The following is a 22,698-nucleotide window of genomic DNA, read 5'->3' on the forward strand; positions in this document are numbered from 1 at the left end:
CTACGTGAAACCTTGTAAACACTCAAATTTGCCTATCTTAGAAGTTAACCAACTTAATTATTTGTCGTCAGACAAACCTGAAGTCGATTTTAAAAATGCTCGCGGTTTACTTCAATCGTGTTGATTCCCGAGAGAAAAAATGAAGTAAAGAGAAATAAATTGAATGCATCAAAAATTGCCGTACGAGAGAACGTTTTTATTATGAATTCAACTTCAATAAAATAAAAGGAGACAAACGGAAAAGGGAGAGGTTTTAATTAGCTGAGGGAGGGCTGTGTCATGCTGATTCGTTTATTAGTATTGTTTATTTTTCATTGTAACCAACTTTTCTTTCAACATCTTAACATGTCATTGCTTTCATCCTCTTTCTTTCTTTTACTGTTTTTATATGCAGATATATATTACTAAGAGGATGGAACACATGTTTCTATTTTTAGAGAAAAGAAAACGCAATTTTAAGTTCTTTAAAATCTATAAATACATGATAAATGCATCAAATAGAGGTAATATTTTTGTCATCTGTTATATAATACAAATATATAATAATTTTTTAAACAAATTTCCTTTTTTTTTCCAACCAAAACCCAATATATGAAAACATGGATCTTACATTATACATGAGTAAATTGAGGTAGAAAATCATGGGAAGATGTTCGCAAAACAACTTTCAGAAGCCATACCAAAATATAACAAATAAAGCGGCTAAAACAATACCAAAAATAAGGGAATCTACTAATCTAAAAGATAGAAAATAATTTCTACATAGAAAACGAGTCGGTCATAAACATACGAAACTAAAACACGGTCCCCATCTTTTTAAAATAGCAATTCCAATTTTTCTGCAAAACTTGAAAGTTCTTACTACTCTTTACTCTCTCGGAAGCGTGAAATTTTCCATAATCCGGCGCGAAAAAGGCATGTAGGACACATATTGATGCCCATGATAGAAAGTAACTTTTAGAGAGAAAAACTAGTCGGTCATAAATATACAAACCAAAACAAGGCCGCCATTTTTTTAAAGTAACTATTCTAATTTTTTTGCAAACTTAAAAGTTCTTATTACTCTCTACTCTCTCGGAAGCGTGAAGTTTTCCATAATTCGGCGCGAAAAAGGCATGTAGGACACATATCGATACTCATGATTTCGGAACCACAACCTTTATTTTTTAGAGAATTTCAGTTTTGACTCTCTTTATTTTTAGAGAATTTCAGTTCTGATTCTATATGCAGATATATATTACTAAGAGAATGGAACACATGTTTCTATTTTTAGAGAGAAAACACAATTTTGAGTCTTTAAAATATATACAACATGATAAATGCATCAAATAGACGTAATATTTTTGTCATATGTTATAGAATACAAAAATAATAATTTTAAAACCTTTTATCCTATTTTTATTTTCCCAACCAAAACCCAATATATGAAATTAGAATCATGAAACTCTCTTTTAGGGGAGTCTTACATGGATCTTACAATATACATGGACAAATTGAAATATAAATCATGGAAAGATGTTTGCAAAACAACTTTGAGAACCCATACCAAAAGATAACAAACAAAGTGGCTAAAATAATACCAAAGATAAGGGAGTCTACCAATCTAAAAGATAGAGAACAACTTCTACAGAGAAAACCAGTCGATCATAAAGATACTAAACCAAAACAAGGCCGCCATCTCTGTAAAATAACAATTCCAAATCTTTTGCAAAACAAGTTTTTACTACTCTCTACTGTCTCCGAAACATTAAATCTTCCATAATCCAGAAAAAGCATGTAGGACACGTATTGATACCCATTATTTCGGAGCCACAACCTTTATTTTTTAAAAATTTCAGTTTTGACTATTTTTAATGAATTATCTTATTATATATATATATATTTTGTCTATTATATAAATTGATATTTTTAAAACCTTGTTATAATATAATTAAATGATTTTATCATTTGTGATGAGTAAATATTTTTTTCTTGTAACATTTAGATACATAACCATACGTAATTATGTGATTTTGTTGTAATATTGGTGGGATTCATGCTGCTTCTGTTGGTTGGAATAGTCCAATATAAAACCCATACGTAATTATGTGATATTGTTTAAAGGGAATCTAAAATTCTAAACTATGAAACATATAGACATCATAAATATAAAACTGGGATTTAAATCTCCACGATCTTACAGCTTTCAACGAGAACTTTGAGTATTGCAGTGATTACATAGATTAAAAAGTACAACAAGTAATCTAGTATAATCATATCTTCCTCTTCTAGAATTTGTCTTTTTTTCCAGTTGATAGCATGTGTTTTATTATTAATTTAGTATAACATACAAAATAAATGACCTTGAAACTCGGGAATAGATTCAAAAACTGAGAACAGAAGCTGATGTAGTCCCTTACATCATTGAAGATTGAAATGTGTCAATTTGAACGATCCAAAGATATATATAAATATACATAAGTCAAAATGCAAATAACCTTATCTCTCTCATCTAGACTTTCGAATTTCTAATCTCAAAGAGGTCAAACCCGTTAAGCCAACCCAAAATGGCTCATAATATGGTTGGAGCAGACGAGATTGAGTCGTTGAGAGTTGAGCTAGCAGAGATTGGAAGAAGCATCAGATCATCGTTCCGGAGACACACTTCTAGTTTCAGAAGCAACTCCTCAATATATGAACCTGATAACGATGGTGATGTTAATGGTGATCATCATGATGCAGATTATGCTCTGCAATGGGCTGAGATTGAGAGATTACCAACTGCCAAACGTATGAGATCAACTCTCCTCGATGATGGCGATAAGTCCATCACCGAGAACGGAAAAAGAGTCGTTGATGTCTCAAAGCTTGGAGCCACGGAACGTCATCTCATGATTGAGAAACTTATCAAACACATTGAGAATGATAATCTCAAGTTGCTGAAGAAAATCAGAAGAAGAGTAGACAGGTAAACTAAAACAAAATCTCTAGAAAAAATGCTTTACCCTTTTGTGATTTTCCGGTTTCTTGAGAGTTTTGAGCTTGAAACTTTGTTGTGCAGAGTTGGGATGGAGTTACCGACCATAGAAGTGAGGTACAAGAGTTTAAAAGTGGAGGCCGAGTGCGAGATTGTTGAAGGGAAAGCACTTCCAACATTATGGAACACTGCTAAGCGCGTAATCTCTGTGAGTACTCAAAAAGTTCTGCAAAATCACAAAGTTGTTATTGTCGACTCCTTCGTTAATAGATATAAGTTATCCAAAAGATTCTAAAGTGAATTATAATGTGCTCATATTTCTCCAGGAACTGGTGAAGCTCACTGGTACAAAAGCACACGAAGCCAAGATAAGCATTCTAAATGACGTTAATGGCATCATAAAGCCCGGAAGGTTAGTTGTTGAAGGTTACATTATCTGTTCACTAGTCTTGATCAATGTTGTTTAACTGTGTTTATTCTTGTTGTTGTTGCAGGTTAACACTGTTGCTTGGTCCTCCTGGTTGTGGTAAAACAACTTTGTTAAAGGCCTTGTCTGGAAATTTAGAAAACAATCTAAAGGTTCTAATGATGAAAGCAATAATATTACATTCTTTTGGAGATTTATTTTTGGTGCAGATATGTGAAATGCTTACCTTTTCTTTTGTTTTTCCTTTTTGTTTCCACAGTTTTCAGGTGAAATCTCTTACAATGGATACAGACTAGACGAGTTTGTTCCTCAGAAAACCTCGGCGTACATAAGTCAATATGACCTGCACATTGCAGAGATGACGGTTAGGGAGACAGTTGACTTCTCAGCTCGTTGTCAAGGCGTTGGTAGCCGAACAGGTACATCTTATCAACCAACCAATGTCCTCCCCAGTGCACTGAAATGTATGTATTATTGATTCTCTATTTTCCTGCGGAAACAGATATTATGATGGAAGTCAGTAAAAGAGAAAAGGAAAAAGGAATCATTCCTGACACAGAAGTAGATGCTTACATGAAAGTACATTCCTCTGACACTCTCAAATCCCTGAAAGCTTATTCTGTCTTAATTCAGGTGGTTGATTAGAGACTTTTTGTTTTCCTATAGGCAATTTCTGTTGAAGGACTCAAACGAAGTCTGCAAACAGATTATATCTTGAAGGTAATATAGTCTCTTTGATAGCCTGGCTGATATAATCTGGCCCATTATGTTTGGTTCTTAGGTCTTCTGTTGCATTTGCAGATTCTTGGACTTGACATTTGTGCAGAAACATTGATTGGAGATGTAATGAGGAGAGGTATATCAGGGGGACAAAAGAAGCGTCTTACCACAGGTTAGTGCATAGCTCGAATCATTCAAAAATATAATTATTTTGCTGACATGTTCTTTTCTATAGCAAGTTCTTGAATCTCTGAATGTTTGCAGCTGAGATGATTGTTGGCCCGACAAAGGCTCTATTTATGGATGAAATAACAAATGGCTTAGACAGCTCCACAGCTTTTCAGATTGTCAAGTCTCTTCAGCAATTTGCTCACATATCAAGCGCTACTGTGCTTGTTTCGCTTCTTCAACCGGCCCCAGAATCATTTGACCTTTTTGATGACGTTATGCTGATGGCTAAAGGAAGAATCGTGTATCATGGTCCACGCGGCGAAGTCCTGAAATTCTTTGAGGATTGTGGATTTCAATGCCCTGAGAGGAAAGGTGTTGCAGACTTTCTCCAGGAGGTAAAAACACTCATCCCTAAAATGAAATTTTGTGCTTTTGAAGTCATGAGTTGTTGATCCTCTCATGTTCTGCCTTGAAGGTTATATCCAAAAAAGACCAAGCACAATACTGGCGGCACGAGGATTTACCGTACAGTTTTGTCTCGGTAGAAATGTTGTCGAAGAAGTTTAAGGACTTGAGTATTGGAAAAAATACTGAGGAAACTCTTTCTAAGCCGTATGATAAATCCAAAAGCCATAAGGACGCTTTATCCTTCAGTGTGTATTCTCTTCCACACTGGGAGCTGTTCATAGCATGCATATCAAGAGAGTATCTTCTCATGAAGAGAAACTATTTCGTCTATATTTTCAAGACATCTCAGGTACATTATGAAGTTTTCAATCCACAGATATCTCTCCTTGTCTCCTTTAGATGTTAATAGTATTCCTCAGCTTTCTAGCTTCATTATGTGTGCAGCTTGTTATGGCCGCATTCATCACTATGACTGTGTACATCCGAACACGGATGGGTATTGATATCATTCATGGAAATTCTTACATGAGTGCCCTCTTTTTCTCCCTCATTATCCTTCTTGTTGACGGATTCCCAGAGTTGTCTATGACGGCTCAACGCCTAGCAGTGTTTTACAAGCAGAAGCAGTTGTGTTTCTATCCTGCATGGGCGTATGCAATCCCTGCAACAGTGTTAAAGGTCCCTCTCTCGTTCTTCGAATCTTTAGTTTGGACTGGCCTCACATACTATGTCATCGGATACACCCCTGAAGCCTCCAGGTGAGCTTTCTCCCCTGTTGCTTGGCACTTAGGTTCACATTCAAGTCTGGAGTGCTCAGATAACTGTAGAATGACAAGGTTCAATTTTTCAGGTTCTTCAAGCAGTTCATTCTACTGTTTGCTGTTCACTTCACCTCGATATCCATGTTCCGGTGTCTAGCTGCGATTTTTCAGACAGTAGTTGCTTCAATCACAGCTGGCAGTTTTGGTATATTAATCACATTTGTCTTTGCCGGTTTTGTCATTCCACCAAGTAAGATTTTTCCCCCACCATGTACTAAATCTGGCCTCAAAAGTTGTAACTCAGCATGACTCTAACGTTCTGTGTTTGCTGCAGCGTCTATGCCATCATGGCTCAAGTGGGGATTCTGGGTAAATCCTTTGAGTTACGGTGAGATTGGGCTATCGGTAAACGAGTTCCTCTCCCCAAGGTGGAATCAGGTGATACTCTCTCTTAGCCTCTTACCTTCCTGTTCTCTCTTAATCAGCCAAGGCTTCTTCTTTATTTGTGGTATACTCTTCAACACTAATCAATATTTATCTGGCTAAACATGTAGATGCAACCCAATAATGTTACCTTAGGGCGAAGCATACTCCAAACCCGTGGACTGGACTACGATGGTTACATGTACTGGGTATCATTATGTGCCTTGTTGGGTTTCACTGTGCTCTTTAACATCATTTTCACCCTGGCTCTGACTTTCTTGAAATGTAAGTTCATCTTCTACTAGGTAAATGTATGTGCTTTCAAAACACAGACCGCCACATACTAAAAGCGTTCTGTCCAAAATGACAGCACCCACATCATCTAAAGCCATGATTTCGCAAGAAAAACTCTTAGAGCTGCAAGGAAAAGAAGATTCAACAGGTGACTCTCCAGTCAAGAACAAGACTACAGGCTCCCCTGTAAAGACCAATGAAGATGAGAATACAGGTGAAAACTTTGTTATCTCTCTTCCCACTTCTCTCTAATTCACCATTTTTACCTCCCACTAATACTTTTCTCTTTGACCACAGGCAAGATGGTCTTACCTTTCAAACCCCTCACTGTAACATTCCAAGACTTGAACTACTTCGTTGACATGCCTATGGTAAAACTATCATAACCCAATACTATAAACCAATATCACAAGATTTTCTCCATGGCTCTCTCACTTATCTTTTGATGTTTTCAGGAGATGAGAGACCAAGGATATGATCAGAAGAAACTACAACTCCTATCAAACATCACCGGAGCTTTCCGTCCAGGAATCTTAACGGCATTGATGGGAGTGAGTGGAGCCGGGAAAACCACACTCCTCGACGTTCTAGCCGGAAGAAAAACAAGCGGATACATCGAAGGAGACATCAGAATCAGTGGCTTCCCTAAAGTACAAGAAACGTTCGCTAGAGTCTCAGGCTACTGTGAACAAACAGATATACACTCACCAAACATCACCGTCGAAGAATCTGTGGTTTACTCAGCTTGGCTTCGTCTTGCTCCTGAGATCGATTCCGCAACCAAAACCGTAAGCCTCCTTCTTCTTCCTCTTGCCCTCTCTCTCTCTCTTCCATCAAATCGACTCAAAAATCAAAAGTAACGAAACCGTCTGAAAAATCTGAAATACAGCAATTCGTGAAGCAAGTGCTCGAGACGATCGAATTAGATGAGATCAAAGATGCATTGGTGGGAGTCGCCGGAGTGAGCGGGTTATCGACGGAGCAGAGGAAGAGACTGACGATTGCGGTGGAGCTGGTGGCGAATCCTTCGATCATATTCATGGACGAGCCAACGACGGGGCTTGACGCGAGAGCAGCCGCCATTGTTATGAGAGCTGTGAAGAACGTCGCTGATACTGGACGTACCATCGTCTGTACTATTCATCAGCCTAGTATTGACATTTTTGAAGCTTTCGACGAGGTATTTTCAAAAATCGCCTCGGAAAAGTAATGTTTTTTATATTTTGACCCCTAAACTTTTAATCTTATTAAACCAAGTCAGAAATTAACAAAGTTTAAACTTGAATTTTCTCAGTTGGTGCTTCTTAAAAGAGGTGGTCGAATGATCTACACAGGACCGTTAGGTTTACATTCTTATCATATCATAGAGTATTTTGAGGTAAGTTTTGCTTATGTAGTTTTTCTAATCCATGATTGTTTTTTTAAACCAACAAAGAGAGTAAAAAACCTTATTTTGTTGTTGTTGGGGTTAAATAAAATAAACAGAGTGTTCCTGAAATTCCTAAAATAAGAGACAACCACAATCCAGCAACATGGATGCTTGATGTTAGTTCACAATCTGTAGAAGTTGAACTTGGCGTCGATTTCGCAAACATCTACCATGAGTCTGCTCTTTACAAGTGAGTATATCTTCAATACTACATATGCACAAGTGTGTTATTGTTCTACAAAATTTGGTTTTAATGAAACATGTGTGACTGTTATAGGAGAAACTCAGAGCTTGTGAAGCAGTTGAGCCAACCAGATTCAGAATCAAGTGATATACATTTTAAGAGAACTTTTGCACAAAGTTGGTGGGGACAATTCAGATCTATTCTATGGAAAATGAATTTGTCATATTGGAGAAGCCCTTCTTATAACCTAATGCGTATGATTCACACATTAATCTCTTCTTTGATCTTTGGTGCACTCTTCTGGAAACAAGGCCAAAAAATGTAAGTTCTTTTTTTTTTTTGGTCACCAAAAAATGTAAGTTCAAACGACACATATCTTATATTTTAACACATCTTGTTAATATTTTGATATATGTTTTTTTTTTGTAGAGATACTCAACAGAGTTTGTTCACTGTATTTGGAGCAATCTATGGTTTGGTACTCTTCTTAGGGATAAACAACTGTTCATCAGCTCTTCAGTATTTTGAAACAGAGAGAAATGTCATGTACCGCGAAAGATTCGCAGGGATGTACTCGGCGACTGCTTACGCATTGAGTCAAGTGGTGACTGAGATACCTTATATATTCATACAAGCTGCCGAGTTTGTGATCATAACATATCCAATGATCGGTTTTTATCCTTCGTCCTACAAAGTCTTTTGGTCACTCTACTCTATGTTTTGCTCACTTCTCACTTTCAACTACCTTGCAATGTTCCTCGTCTCCATCACGCCAAACTTCATGGTTGCCGCGATTCTTCAGTCCCTTTTCTACGTTAATTTCAATCTCTTCTCCGGGTTTTTGATCCCACAAACGGTAAGAGATCCATGCATCTTGACAAGAATCTTTATTACAAAGAAGGAAATGTTATGTATAATGTGTTTCTTTCTTTTGGTGTGTTTGAAAAAATTGCAGCAAGTTCCAGGGTGGTGGATTTGGTTATATTATCTAACACCAACGTCATGGACACTAAACGGGTTCATCTCATCTCAGTACGGTGATATTCATGAAAAGATCAATGTCTTTGGAGAATCCACGACGGTTGCAGCATTCTTGAAAGACTATTTTGGATTTCATCATGACCGTTTGGCGGTTACGGCGGTTGTCCAAATCGCTTTTCCCATTGCGTTTGCGTCTATGTTTGCATTCTTCGTGGGCAAACTCAACTTCCAACGAAGATGATCATGCCAATTAGTAGTCTTCATCATCTTTTTAGAATAATAAACAAATAATACTTCCTTTTCTTTTCTTTTTGTGAAAATAAAATGTATAATTTTTTGTTTTTTTTGTATGGATGTATATTTTGTATATGATTTTCAAGAAATTAAAAACAAAGCACTGTTATAGGTATGACATATACATTAATGTGGTTTATTCAGTTGTTTTTAATATATTTTACACATTTATTAAAACTATTAATCCTTTATCTTGACAAAAACTGAAATCTATATAGGATTTATTTTATTTTTTTATGATATCCTAATTATTTTTTTAATAGAAATCAGAAAACCAAAGCGGTCAATGCAAGAGGGTCGGTTTGTTCTTTTCTTCCCGGTACGCTATTTCTCCAAGGCTCAACGAGATTCTGATTCAACAGTCGCGTGATTCAACGCATCCAACTAAGCTACTCCTCCTCCTCGTTCGATCAACCCACCCGTCGTTATTAAACATTGATCGGATTTGATCGAGCGATCTCGATATTAAGGAATCGCGAGATGTCAATCCGAATTCCACAACCACCGGCTTCTTTGGATTTTCGCGGTTTCATCTTCTGTTTCTTCTTCTTCCTCTTCAGCTCGTTCCCTGGTAACTAAATTTTAATCTGATTTCGTCTTTTCAGCTTCCGTTTCGAAATTTCAAGTAGTCAAATCAGCCTGGTTCTAAATTAAAATTATGTTGATGATCCTTTTTTACACACAGGAACTATACTAACACAAGAAGTTACATTAGATTCGATTCAGATTTTCCAAACTCACGATTGGTTCTCGAGTAAGCCTACAGTCTATTTCCAATGCAAAGGAGAGAACAAGACGGTGTTGCCTGATGTCAAGACCACCAATGTCTCTTATTCTTTTAAAGGCCAAGAGTCTTGGCAGGTTTGTCGAAATGTAGATCAAATCGTGAGATTGAGCTGGTTTCTTGATGATTTGTGGTTTTGATTATTTCAGATATTGCTGGGTTTTGTTTGATCTGAAACCAGGACTATAGAGCTATCCTTAGTAGTAGTTCTTAGCTATTGACTGGTTTTTTTTGGGATTGTGGTGTTGGCATTGTTTTGGTTGCTGAATCTGCTTCAGAATTTGGATCATTACTGTCTTTTGAGCTTTATGTTCTTTGTTTTGTTTTTGATATTTTTAGCCCTTAACCGAGCTTAAAGGAACTAAATGCAAGAGATGCGGAATCTATGAGGATGACACCCTTACGCATGATACATTTGACGAATGGGAGCTTTGTCCTTCTGATTTCACAAATGAGGGTAGCTATAAGCGTATCAAGGATAAAGAATTCAATGCTACTTTCCTCTGCCATGGATGCTCACAAGTCGGAGCTGGTGAGTTACCAAGCAACACCATCTTGAGCTTTAGTGTCATGTACATGAATACTGTTTCCATTAACTATAAACAAAATCTCTCACATGTGTCTCTGTTGGCTGTAGCTTCAGTTTGATTCGGTTCTCTGTGATGAGGAATATCATATGCATGCTTTTTCTTTTTGCAGGTTCGAATAAAGAATCAGGCAATGAGAAGGAAGGCGATAAGGGCGGAATGCGTCCTGCAATAGTGGTACTGATTGTAGTTCTCGTATTAGGTGTAGTTACGGTGGGACTCTTGGTAGGTTATAAGTATTGGAGGAAGAAGAAACGGCAACAAGAGCAGGCCCGGTTTCTCAAGCTGTTCGAAGATGGTGACGAGATTGAAGACGAACTTGGCCTTGAAAATACCCTGTGAAGCTCACTTCAGTGTGGCGTAGTAACTCAAAGTCACCTCTGTGTACATACATACAGAACTTCTTGATCGACCTCACAAGCAGTTTTTTGTTTTTGGGCAGATATAGAGAAGAGAAAAACTGAAAGAGGATACAATGTAGCATTTGCTTCATCTAAAGACAAATTCAATGTTGTCATCTCTTGTCAATTAAAGACTTCCATCGCTGAATCTTATATCTTTTCACAAAATATTTTGCAAATTCTAATCATCACTGTAGCTAAAAAATGATTCAAACAAGAACTTTATAAATTTGAGTTCATTACCAAACAAATTTCAGAAAAGTAACAAAGCAGAGTCTGAGAGGTGTCTGGAACCAAACTAAAAGAGTCATCAAAGAAAGCAGATCCAAGCATTGTCATTTGTCACACAACGGAAAGGAATGTATCACGCAGAAAGAAAGGGAAATGAAACAACATCCATCGGTACAAAATGCTACATTTGGCTTTTAACCTGTGAGCCATCAAGGTGACTCACTGCCTTTGGGGGAAGGACGGTTAAGCTCAGCCTCATCATCAATGGGACTCCTGTCTTGACCATTAAGTCCAACAGGGCTTTCATCCCCTCCAACAATGGGACTCGCAGAGTTCCTGCCATTACCATTCTCTTTTGGGCTACCATCATAATCTGATCCACGCTTCGGGCTCGCATCTATCACTCTTCTGTCAGGACTCATGCTTTGGTCCCTGCCTTTGGGAGATACAGATCGCTCCATTGCCTTAGGACTGCGTGATCTGTTCTCCACGCTTCTCTCTCTTCTCACTGGGGATCGCGATCGACTGATGAAAAGAGAAATAAAGAGTCAACCAAAGGACATAAGCCAAAAGATTGTGTAGAACTAGCATTGTCAACATCAGAACGTCTAGCTTACTAATAGCCAACACAGTAAGAATCATTTCTATAATGCCATGGAAAATAGTTGTCTAAGTGCATACTTTAAAAAAAGGTCAAACTAACACAATTCCAGAAAAAGCTCAGAATCGTTATAAGCTTTTTACCCACAAAATATGTTTTCTGGGCAAGCTTTTTGGCTTCCCTCTTGTATTCAGTATTTGCATTTATCATGCAATTTTACAGAAGTCCAAATTTACCACTAACCTGTAGCTGCGACCTCGACTGTAACTACGGCTACGACTTGGGCTAATTCTGCGACGAGGAGAACGGGATTTTACTGGTGACCTGGAGTAGCTTCCACCCTGCCTGGAGTATTATATAATCCAAAAGAGATGAGAAGAAGCTTAATGGATAGAAGTAACTGTGGAAAAAACAAGGATTCAAAATTTTCAGGTACCTGGCCTTCTTTGGACTAGGACTGTTTTTGCAGTTTCTCTCAATGTGTCCTCTTTCTCCACAGCGGTAGCATTTATTCTTCCAGTCTCCTGCGGTGCAGTCTCGGGCCCAGTGACCATCAACACCACAATTGAAACAGCGACCAGAACCAGGAGGTGGGCCTCTGCTACCATTGTCCCGAGAACCACGAGGCGCCTAACAAAAGTTCAAGAGGTTGGCAATATTTCAGTAATTATTCATCCAAATCATCAAACCAACGGAGGAATCGGTCGTATAGAGACACAAAACAACTAACCCCTCTTGATGCCTCCACAGTGATGCGACTCCCATCAAAATCACGCCCATCCAAGGAATATCTTGCGTCATCAGCATCACGAGGATCACTAAATTCCTGTTCTCAAAATGTGAGGGCCAATGATAGATGCATTGCATAGTATATAAATATTTGTGTACATATATCTATCTAACTTGAGAAATTAAACCCTTAGCTAAAAAAACGAAATAGATATTAACAAAACTTACAACAAAGGCATAATCACGCTTCATATCCACATCTCGTACTCTGCGGAAATTGTTGCCAGAAAATCAAGGCCATCATTACTTAAGGTACTCCCAAACACCATTTTTTTAGATTTTTTGAAGCCAAATCCATTAAAAACATGCAAAAAATCAACAAACAAAATCGCCGATGCACCCTCTATACACCAGACGAGAATTTCCACCAATTACACCAAGTCCACCCATTCATCATTCATCAAACATCTCCAGGTTTAGGCAAACCCCAGAAAACCTTCAACAAGATCATTGAAGTTAAGAAAAAAAAGGAACACTAAACCTAGATCCAGAGTTTTCCCGCATTGGATGAAAGTACCAATGCAAAGTAAAATAAACCCTTCCTAATTCCAATCCCCCCTGCAAAATCAATGCGCAACCATTCCAGATTCACACCAAAAAAACAATTCACAAACACTTTTTCTCCCAAAGACACAAAAACCAAAACAGGCCAATCAAGACAAACAAACAGGATTCTGTTTACCTTCCGTATCTGCTAAAAAGACGTTCAAGATCCCTGGTACGAGTTCTAGATGATAAGCGGCCAACATAGAGACGAGTGTTTCCATAGCGGTCATCATAGCGAGGCATTGTCAAGCTGCAAAAGTTTCCCACCATAAAATTATAACAAACGTCTATACATATCAACACAAATCACAACAAGAATCACACTAGCTTTCTTAAAAGCATATAAGCGAGCAGCAATACCACTAACTCAGACCAAATTACAAGAAGCCCATGTGAAAAAATCAAGTTTTTATCATCAAAACAATGAATCCCAAAAGATTAGCATATTCAGAAGCGAAAAGAAGAACAATTCGTGAGAAAAGAATACTGAATCCCTAATCAGATTACGCCAAAGAAATCTAAAGGGAAGAAGAAGCACGAAACCAATTGAAATCCCAATCTACAGATCGAATCACAATAAATCCGAACCCAGAAATATCCCATTACACAAATATTTCATACCTGGAGACGGAGACAGAGACGAAGAAGAGTGCGAATCGAAGTAACCCTAATAATTTCGAAACCAAGGAAGTGAACCGCAGGATATTATAAGTCTTCTTCTTCAACCCGACAACCCCCCTTATCTTTATAACTTGGAAACCGACGAGATTCAACGGTGAAGATTTGTTGTTAGCTGTCTCAATCAACGGTTTAGATTTAACAGCGAGATAAACGTCGATGTTACCGATATAGAAATTTGCTACGCGTCACTGAGTGAGATGTTTCGTATATTTTATTGGGCCTTAATATTTTCCAAAGCCCATTAATGTTTTGTATTAATTAATCAAACAACATAAAATAATAAGTACAGCATAATCATTGGTTAGTTACTCTAATTGTTTTTTTGTTTAAAAGTGTAAGTAAATCAGCGGCGCTTGTTCTTGCTTCCGATCAAGAGAGTGAAGTAGAAGAGAACTCTGAAGACGAATCCCAAAGCTACTGTGATCCACAAGCAACTCCATTTGCTTATCTCTGTGATTCCTTTCTGTTTCAGTATGTCTATTCCCCTTGTAACACACGTCTCCGCCGTCACGTTAATCCCTAAAACGCCGCTCATGCTCTTGAGTAAGGTGATTTTCGCGGCGGCCGGAAATTTTCCCAGCGGCGAATTGTCGAACATCTGGATCCCGCGGACAAAGCATGTCGTCGGATCTTCGAATTCGTTCTGGAGAACACCTTCGTAAGGGTATTTCACTAAAGAGAGGTAGTGGAACCAGATCCAGTAAGGAGGGATACGATCTCTGGAGATGAAGAATCCGGAGAAGAGGAGGAAGTAAGCGAGGATCGCTACAACCACCGTGAATCCGATCATCACGTGCGAGACTACGCCGGATAAGAACGTCACGAAGGAGCTTCCGGCCCAAAACGCTGTGAGGATTGTGAAGAAGAAGAAGAAGAATCCCTCGGAGCCTCCCGCGAGACCTACGGCCCAGAACGTTGTGGCGGCGAAGGCGGCTGATAAGATTATCAAAGCAGGGATTGAGATTATTGTGTGAGCGAGGACGTACGATGATCTTCTGTATGCGTTGTAAGCTGTTTCTCTCATGAATATGTAACGTTCTTGTAGAAAGACTGGGATTGCTTCTGCACATGTATAGAATGTTGTGGACATTGCGAATGCGAAGAACCCTAAGCGTTCTTGTATACCTCTTGGTGAATTGTCTAGTTTCCAGAATATTGTGGCAAGGATGATTCCTGTTACTAAAACAGCTCCTAGGCGGATTCCAAATAGCTCTGGTTGTCTGCTTGAGTTTAGTATTGATCGTTTGCCAATTACGAGCATTTCTGTCCAGAATGGGTTTGCAAAGGTTTGGAATGAGGATTTTAGGTTTGTTGCTCCGGAGACAAGTTTGCCTCTAGAGATACTTGAGGTGATTGCATCTCTGAGAGATACATTGGTGTTTCTTCTGCTCTGGCTTGAGGTTTGCTTTGCTCGCCATTGCTTGTGGAACTCTACTAAGGTTTTGGTTCCTTCTGGCGAATCTTCAAGCTCACGGATAAGATCAAGTGCGAATTCTGGCTTGTTCTCGTTTTCAGGAATTGGGTGACCGAACTCGGAGAAGAACCGAGGGAGATGTGTTGGAGAGCCGCTGTAAACTGTGTTTCCCCTAGATAGGAAGATTAATTTATCGAGCAAACCCAAGATTCTGTAACTCGGCTGATGGATGGACATGATAACTATGCTGCCGCTTTGTGCGATTCTCTGAAGCACTTTGACAACCATGTAAGCACTGGTAGAGTCGAGACCAGAGGTTGGCTCATCGAGAAAGAGGATTATCGGATCATGGATTATATCGGTTCCAATTGAGACCCGTCTTCTTTCTCCTCCAGACACACCTCTGTGTCCCTCATCACCGATCACAGTTTTCGCAGCGTTCCGCAGGCCGAGCTGGTCAATCAGAGCTTGAACCCGTGCCTTCTTCTTCTTCTTAGAAAGCGAACTTGGAAGCCTGAACTCCGCAGAAAACATCAAAGTTTCTTCCACAGTGAGCATGGGGAAGAGAAGATCGTCTTGCATCACATATGCCGATATAACTTTGTGCAGGCTGGATTCAAGAACTTCCCCGTTTAAAGTAATAGCACCTCGTAGGCTCTCTTTTGCAATCCGGTTGGCTAATGCATCGATAAGCGTCGATTTTCCTGACCCGCTTGCTCCAAGAACGGCCATCATCTCTCCTTCTCTGGCTTCACCAGAAATACCATTCAGCAGCACCTTAGTATTCATCTCCATATCATTACCATCAAAAGGTGAATTCCCACAACAAGAAAAGGGCAACTTAAACTTCTTCTGGATCTTCACGCTGTAAGACAAGTCTCTGAAGGAAAGAACAAACGGAGAAGAAGAAGGCACACAAGAAGACGGATTCGAGGCCCAAAAATTAGAGGCAACCGCAACATCCAAAGCCCGACTATGGTCATTCCCCTCATCTTCCACACTCATGAGAAGTTCTGCAAGTGTGACAGACACTCGCGCCGTGTCTCTTTGACATCTCTGAAGCTCCACTGACCTGTGGATATTGTAAAACAGAGGGAGGCCATCGCCATTGACCTGTCTAACCGGAGATAGTTTGCCGAGCAAACCAGACATATTGTGGATTATTGTCTGGTTAATGTTTTTTAACTTTTTGGCCTCTGGTAATGTGTCTAAAGCTCTAAACCCACAGAATAATTTTGATAGACTTTATAGGAATATTTGGATGGGAGAATGAGGGAGAAATTTGTCAATTAGTTTGGTCATCTCTAAGTATCTAACTTTGAGTTGTTTTGGGTTTTGTAGCTTTTGCTTTATATATACATACGTAGTGTATATAGATTAAAAAGAAATTGAAGTTAAGAGTAGGTGAGGAGTTGGGCGAATCTATTCGCAGTTTTACATCTATGTATGAATTTTTCTTGTGGCGTAAATGGTTTTGCATTCAAAGTGGAAGATTTTTTTTACTCCAAGAAATTGCGTATTTATACTTCTGTTTCATCTGCATTTTAGGGATTATGGAATTGCAATAAGAACAAAGGAGGTAAAAAGAGTATAGCATATGTGACATGTCAGGAATATAATTTCTTCTTGTAATTATCGATATTTGTCGTGAAATTTCTTAATCTTTTTGTTTATTATAGTCACGAGTTTTCTTTATTCACTCACAGGCTCTCTTTTAAGAGTTGTTTTTAACAAGTTGTAAGACTTGTTCTTCGGTGTGTGGACTTATCTATTTGACTGGCGGTTGGATTTTTTAGCTTTTTGAATGTGTGTCTTCGTAAGGTATACCTAAGATATTCTCATTATTAGGATTTTGGCTTGTTACTAGAAAGGCATTGCCTCTATCAAACTTAATGGCATATTTGATTTATGTTTAATCATGAACACACTCCTATTTGAATAAAAAAGTACGTAATGTAAATATGTAATGGGTGCGACTAAAAAAAATGCACTTAGACAAAAACAAAAAAGTCATATGGATATTTAAGGATTGGTATAAAAAAGGAACTGAATGTGGAAATTATGGCATCAAAAACGTGGAAAAGTTAGGCTAATATGTTCATCTGTACACGAAAACCAAAGAAAAATTGTCATTAGGAATATGTAATACAAAGCTTTAACGTGCCATGTTAGATTTAGGCATATGAGAGTTTGGTGTGGCTGTTATATCTGTTCACTTGATTATTTTACTTTGCTTAGCCAATCTTACAAGAAATCTCAAAGAGTTAATAGAAAACTAGATAATAGTAAACTCATGTGTGATTTTAAATCGCTGATTTACATGAGGCCTGTCTGTCTCTATCAAATTGAAGGAATATAAGACATAAATTATGGAATTTTCACTTAAATAGAGTTTTACATTAAAAAATGAATTGAGAATGCTTTAGTTCCATTGTTTCAAAATAAAGCTGTTTAGGTTATTAATATCATCAAGAACCCAACAGCTCCGGTTCCCTCAGTCAAGATCTCAACAGCTTCGACTTCATCTGACAGGATCACAAAGGAATCTGGTCAGAAGTGGGATCGAGCAAACAAGACAGTGAAGAAAGAAGAAGAAGAGACTATCCCACGGGTTGATGTGATCAAAAAGGTAATGGGCTCTACCTCAAACAAGCCCATTACCTTCAAGCCCAATAAACCTTCCTCAGCCCAGTGCAACATGGAAAAGCCTATAACTATTCAAGCTTCTCCAAGCTTCCAACGGTCTTCTCCACCTGCACAAACAGACGAAAACAGAGTCAGCAAAGCAAAAAGAACAATTGACTGTACGGAGCCAATACAATTAAAGAACAGATTTGATTGTCTAGACTCATATGATGAGTGAGATGTCTAATGGCAAAAACCCTAAGATTGTAAAGTCTATATAAAAACAAGTGATGTAACCTAATCATTTAAGAAAAATAAAAGAGAGAAATGTTTCTTACCTAAAAGAGTCGTTGAGCTCATTCTTTAAGTAAGATTTTTTCTCTTAAAAGTTTGTTTTGGAATTTTGTGGTTGATAGAGGATAGTTTGCAAAATTTCGTAATATTAACATGAAATTTTTGAATAATTAATCACTTCCCTTGCACTTTTTTTTTTGAGATTTGTCAGGGAGGACTAGAATTAAGGAATCGATTCCCTCAAATTTGAAATTTTGTTCAATTCTAAGCTTTGTACATCATACGAGAAAAATATTAGTATATAGAATTGTTTGGCTACATACATATCTAGATATCTATCATAGCTTGTTAAGGGTATCATTATGGCCCATAATTTATGGGATGATATGAAACTATATGACACTGTTTTATCGTGAACGATGCACTTCAGTTCAACGAGGCTAAATTTTCGACCTCATGTTGACAATTCAAATGGAAACGTTCTTAAATTTCTTGGTGTGTTGATCCGGAAAAAGTTTGTTGATGTTGTAAACGTTCGAGAACACTTTTCTTATTCTTTTTAATCCAATGGAGAGTTACATATATATATATATAGTGAATGGCAAAACCCAAATACATTAGGACTAGTAAACCGACATAGACTAAGGAGGTGGCTGATGGGCCTTATGGTCTTGGACGTATATTGGCCGTATATGAACCGTGTATGGACCGTATATGGGCCGGTTATGGAAATCCACCATCCGTGTTTTACAACACTCCCCCTTGAATGACATAATCATGCCAATGCTAAGAAGGATCTCTATAATGCTCTTGGGGGTGCTGCCTCATTAAAACCTTACCAGGAAAACTCATTGGGACAAAACCATGGTGAAGGAAAAAGAGTACAGCACGCATTACTCCCCCTGTTCTAAGCATCACTAGAAGTCCTTAAGTCTCCGCATCCCAATCTGGTGCGTGAGCTTCTTGAATATCGATGTCGGTAAAGACTTGGTGAAGAGATCGGCTGAATTGTCGCAAGACGGAACTTGTACCACTTGAACTTATCCGGCCTTTTGTAGTTCATGTGTGAAGAAGAACTTGGGTAAAATGTGCTTAGTCCGATATCCCTTAATGTACCCTTCCTTGAGCTGTGCGATGCATGCCATATTGTCCTCATTTATAACTCTTGCTTCCTTATCGTCGGCCATGCCACAATCTGTCCTGATATGTTGAATCATCGATCTCAACCAAACACATTCACGGCTGGCTTCATGAATTGCTAGAATCTCCGTGTGATCAGATGAAGTGGCCACAATGTTTTGCTTCATAGAACGCCACGAAATCGCGGTACCACCGTGTGTAAACACATAGCCGGTTTGAGACCTTGAATTATGTGGATCCGATAAGTAACCTGCATCAGCAAAACCAACTAAACCTTCTTTGTTATAGTTAGTATAATATAAACCCAAATCTGTCGTCCCTTGTAGGTAACGTAAAATATATTTGATACCATTCCAGTGCCTTTGGGTCGGACAAGAACTAAATCTTGCTAGGAGGTTCACGGCAAAACATATGTCTGGTCTAGTGTGGCTAGCCAAGAACATTAACGCTCCTATTGCACTGAGGTATGGCACTTCCGGACCGAGAATCTCTCCATCGTCCTTCTTTGGACCGAATGGATCTTTATCCAAATCAAGGCTCCTTACAACCATTAGGCTAGTTAATGGGTGAGCTTGGTCCATATTAAACCTCTTGAGTACCTTTTCAGTATATGCCATTTGATGCACAAGGATTCCATCATTTATATACTCAAGTTGCAATCCCAAACAGAATTTAGTTTTACCTAGGTCTTTCATTTCAAACTCTTTCTTGAGATATTCGACTGTTTGGGCGATTTCCCCAGAGATTCCTAGGATATTTAAATCATCCACATATATTGCTATGATCACAAACTCTTTGTTTGCAAACTTCTTTATAAAAATACATGGACTGATGGGATCATTCTTATAGCCCTCTTTGGTAGGTACTCACTTAGTCTATTGTACCACATTCGCCCACTTTGTTTCAGTCCATAAAGGGATTTGTCTAGCCTTATGCAGTATTGTTCTCGAGAACCACTCTTATCTTTGAGCTCAATACCCTCTGGTAATCTCATATAAATTTCATTTTCCATTGGACCATATAAATATGCGGTTACAACATCCATTAATCGCAAATCCAGTTTTTCTCTTATAGCCAGACTTATTAAGTATCTAAAAGTCGTTGCATCCATCACAGGGGAGTATGTCTCCTCATAATCTATTCCTGGTCTTTGAGAGAATCCTTGTGCGACAAGCCGTGCCTTATATCTCACGATTTCATTATTCTCATTTCTCTATCTTACAAAGACCCATTTATGTCCAACTCGCTTTATATCGAATGGTGTCCTTAAGATCGGACCAAATACATTCCTCTTCTTTAAAGAGTTTAACTCCACGTCAATGACTTCTTTCCATTTTAACCAATCTTTACTTTGAGTGCACTCTAATATATATGTGGGTTCATGATCCTCATTTATCTCAAGTGCTACCTTATAAGCAAATACATCATCGATGTCGACATCTTTACAGTTCCATTGCATTCCAGACATGATATAATTGATTGAGATCTTATTATTATCAATACATTAAGGTCCTTGAGGTTCAGCGTCCCAAACCTCATTCGGTACCTTAGGATTTGCCGCGGCCATGTCTGTAATTTCCTTAACCTCGGTTTTATTTGCACCTTTCTTAGATTTCCGAGAGTTCTTATCTTGGGAACCTAATGGTCAACCACGTTTCAAACGGGTCTTAGACTCTGTAGCAACTTGATTATTGTGTTCTTTGTGAACATCAATACGTATTGGTGCATTACAAGCTGGTATGTACGATTTCATAACTCTCTTTAGTTCAACAAAGGAATCTGGCAATTGAATAGCTAGCTTTTGCAAATGTATAATCTTTTGGACCTCTGCCTCACATGCTAGAGTCCGAAGATCTTGCAAATTTAAGGATGTTTGATTCCATGATAATTCCTTGACCAGCTTGTTATTCTCTCCACCCAACATAGGAAATTCGGATTCAGCAAACTGACAATCCGCGTATCTGGCCTTAAATAAATCACCCGTAGTCGGCTCAAGATACTTAATAATGGTGGGAGAATCATATCCAACAGATATTCCCATCCTCCTTTGAGGTTCCATCTTAGTTTTCTGTGGTGGAGCAATTGGTATATAAACGGCACACCCGAATGTTTTGAGATGGGATATGTCTGGCTCATGACCCATTAATAACTGGGATGGTGAATATTTATGTTCACTAGATGGCCTGATGCGTATAAGTTCAGCTGCATGTAATACTGCGTGTCCCCAAGCCGACACAGGAAGCTTCGACCTCATAAGCAATGGCCGAGCAATCAATTGAATATGTTTAATGAATGATTCAGCTAATCCATTTTGTGTATGGACATGTGCCACAGGATGTTCCACACTCACCCCCATGGACATACAATATTCATTAAACGCTTGGGATGTAAATTCACCAGCATTGTCTAGACGTATAGTTTTAAGTGGAAAATCTGGAAAGTGGGCTCGTAGACGTATAATCTGGGCCAACAATCTAGCATACGCAAGGTTTCTAGTTGACAATAAGCAAACATGCGACCATCTGGTCGATGCATCAATAAAGACCATAAAATATCTAAACGTCCCACAAGGTGGGTGTATTGGTCCACATATATCTCCTTGTATCCTTTCCAGAAAGTTTAAAGTCTCTTTAGTGACTTTCACTGGTGATGGCCTTATAATGAGTTTTCCTTGTGCACATGCTACACACGTGAGATTTTTAGGAATAACTCTTCTCTCTTTTAGAGTGTGCCCTTTAGAGTTTATTATCAGCTTACGCGTCATGTTAGAACCCGGATGGCCAAGCCGGTCATGCCATAAAGTGAATTGTTCATTGAACATTTTATTCATTGCCAAATTAGTCTCTATCATATTAATCTTAGCATGGTATAAACCAGTGGCTAGTGCGGGTATAGACTCTAGGATTTTCTTAGATCCTTGGGTGATTTAAGTAATAATAAGCTCCTTTTGAGCTGGTTAGATATAAGACATCACTTAGTTCAAAATGTGTGCCTGGTCGTAGCCTTCAATTATCTTGCTATACCCGCTATTGTGCTAATAATGGCATTGTTCTTGTCCTTAGCCATTTCTCAATATGGACAAGAATTATGTTTTAAACATAAACAAATAATTTTATATAAAATAATTGAATATAAACCATAATTATAATCCAAACAATAATCCAATCAAAATGTAATGCATAAAACATTAAAATTAAATCAAGACCACATTTGAGTTTAATTATCCTCTCTCAAACAATCGGAAGTTTCATAATCCAATAGGTCATCCTTCTCATGGTCGAAATCACCTTCACCATCGAGATCAACTAGGTTAGCTTCTGGATTCTTATTCAAATTCTCTTGATAGAGATCAATAAGATGCATAGATGACTTGCACGTCTTATCCCAATGATTTTCCATACCACATCTATGACAAGTGGACTTGGTCTTATATTGCAGTTTAAATACACTGCAGCCTCTACCCCCGATCAGTTCACATGGCCTTGACCACCAAAATTGTGTCCTTGGTAGTCCCCATGACCAGGACCACCACGTCCACTTCCTCCACGGCTACGACT

At 38.4% G+C, this 22,698-nt stretch overlaps 3 protein-coding genes, 1 long non-coding RNA gene and 1 pseudogene across 5 annotated transcripts; 2 read left to right on the top strand and 3 right to left on the bottom strand.

The window, feature by feature from the left end:
- Window positions 1–2,338: 2,338 nt before the first annotated feature.
- Window positions 2,339–7,298, bottom strand: LOC104781205 (uncharacterized). Its single transcript, XR_766881.2, has 6 exons — window positions 3,957–7,298; window positions 3,610–3,873; window positions 3,388–3,473; window positions 2,985–3,182; window positions 2,758–2,882; window positions 2,339–2,679 (listed from the first exon to the last, which is right to left on the bottom strand). It is a non-coding gene; the product is annotated as an uncharacterized LOC104781205 (long non-coding RNA).
- On the top strand, window positions 2,547–9,163 carry LOC104781206 (ABC transporter G family member 37). Its single transcript, XM_087510575.1, has 23 exons — window positions 2,547–2,947; window positions 3,041–3,164; window positions 3,283–3,368; window positions 3,451–3,535; window positions 3,643–3,802; window positions 3,886–3,962; window positions 4,050–4,103; window positions 4,185–4,275; window positions 4,368–4,669; window positions 4,750–5,031; window positions 5,127–5,440; window positions 5,533–5,693; window positions 5,778–5,881; window positions 5,998–6,151; window positions 6,237–6,374; window positions 6,458–6,531; window positions 6,616–6,948; window positions 7,050–7,340; window positions 7,455–7,538; window positions 7,646–7,779; window positions 7,867–8,094; window positions 8,203–8,629; window positions 8,729–9,163. Exons 1-23 carry the CDS (start codon window positions 2,547–2,549, stop codon window positions 8,993–8,995), a joined length of 4,371 nt encoding a protein of 1,456 aa, XP_087366701.1. The 3' UTR covers window positions 8,996–9,163.
- Window positions 9,164–9,294: 131 nt separating this feature from the next.
- LOC104781207 (uncharacterized) lies at window positions 9,295–10,988 on the top strand. The gene is made up of 4 exons (XM_010505810.3): window positions 9,295–9,619; window positions 9,734–9,909; window positions 10,172–10,364; window positions 10,532–10,988. The coding sequence occupies exons 1-4, from the start codon at window positions 9,529–9,531 to the stop codon at window positions 10,759–10,761; spliced, it is 690 nt and encodes a 229-aa protein (XP_010504112.1). The 5' UTR covers window positions 9,295–9,528; the 3' UTR covers window positions 10,762–10,988.
- A 37-nt stretch (window positions 10,989–11,025) lies between these two features.
- On the bottom strand, window positions 11,026–13,773 carry LOC104781208 (serine/arginine-rich splicing factor RS2Z32). The gene is made up of 7 exons (XM_010505811.3): window positions 13,609–13,773; window positions 13,124–13,237; window positions 12,610–12,649; window positions 12,383–12,478; window positions 12,089–12,282; window positions 11,896–11,997; window positions 11,026–11,576 (listed from the first exon to the last, which is right to left on the bottom strand). The coding sequence occupies exons 2-7, from the start codon at window positions 13,228–13,230 to the stop codon at window positions 11,261–11,263; spliced, it is 855 nt and encodes a 284-aa protein (XP_010504113.2). The 5' UTR covers window positions 13,231–13,237; window positions 13,609–13,773; the 3' UTR covers window positions 11,026–11,260.
- A 122-nt stretch (window positions 13,774–13,895) lies between these two features.
- LOC104781209 (ABC transporter G family member 20 pseudogene) lies at window positions 13,896–17,036 on the bottom strand (annotated as a pseudogene). The gene has a single exon (XR_015597048.1). The product of XR_015597048.1 is annotated as an ABC transporter G family member 20 pseudogene (transcript).
- Between the last annotated feature and the right edge of the window lie 5,662 nt (window positions 17,037–22,698).

This window comes from Camelina sativa, chromosome 4 (genome assembly GCF_030686135.1).
Source record: "Camelina sativa cultivar CO46 ecotype springtype chromosome 4, ASM3068613v1".
In the NCBI taxonomy this organism is placed as follows: Eukaryota; Viridiplantae; Streptophyta; class Magnoliopsida; order Brassicales; family Brassicaceae; genus Camelina; species Camelina sativa.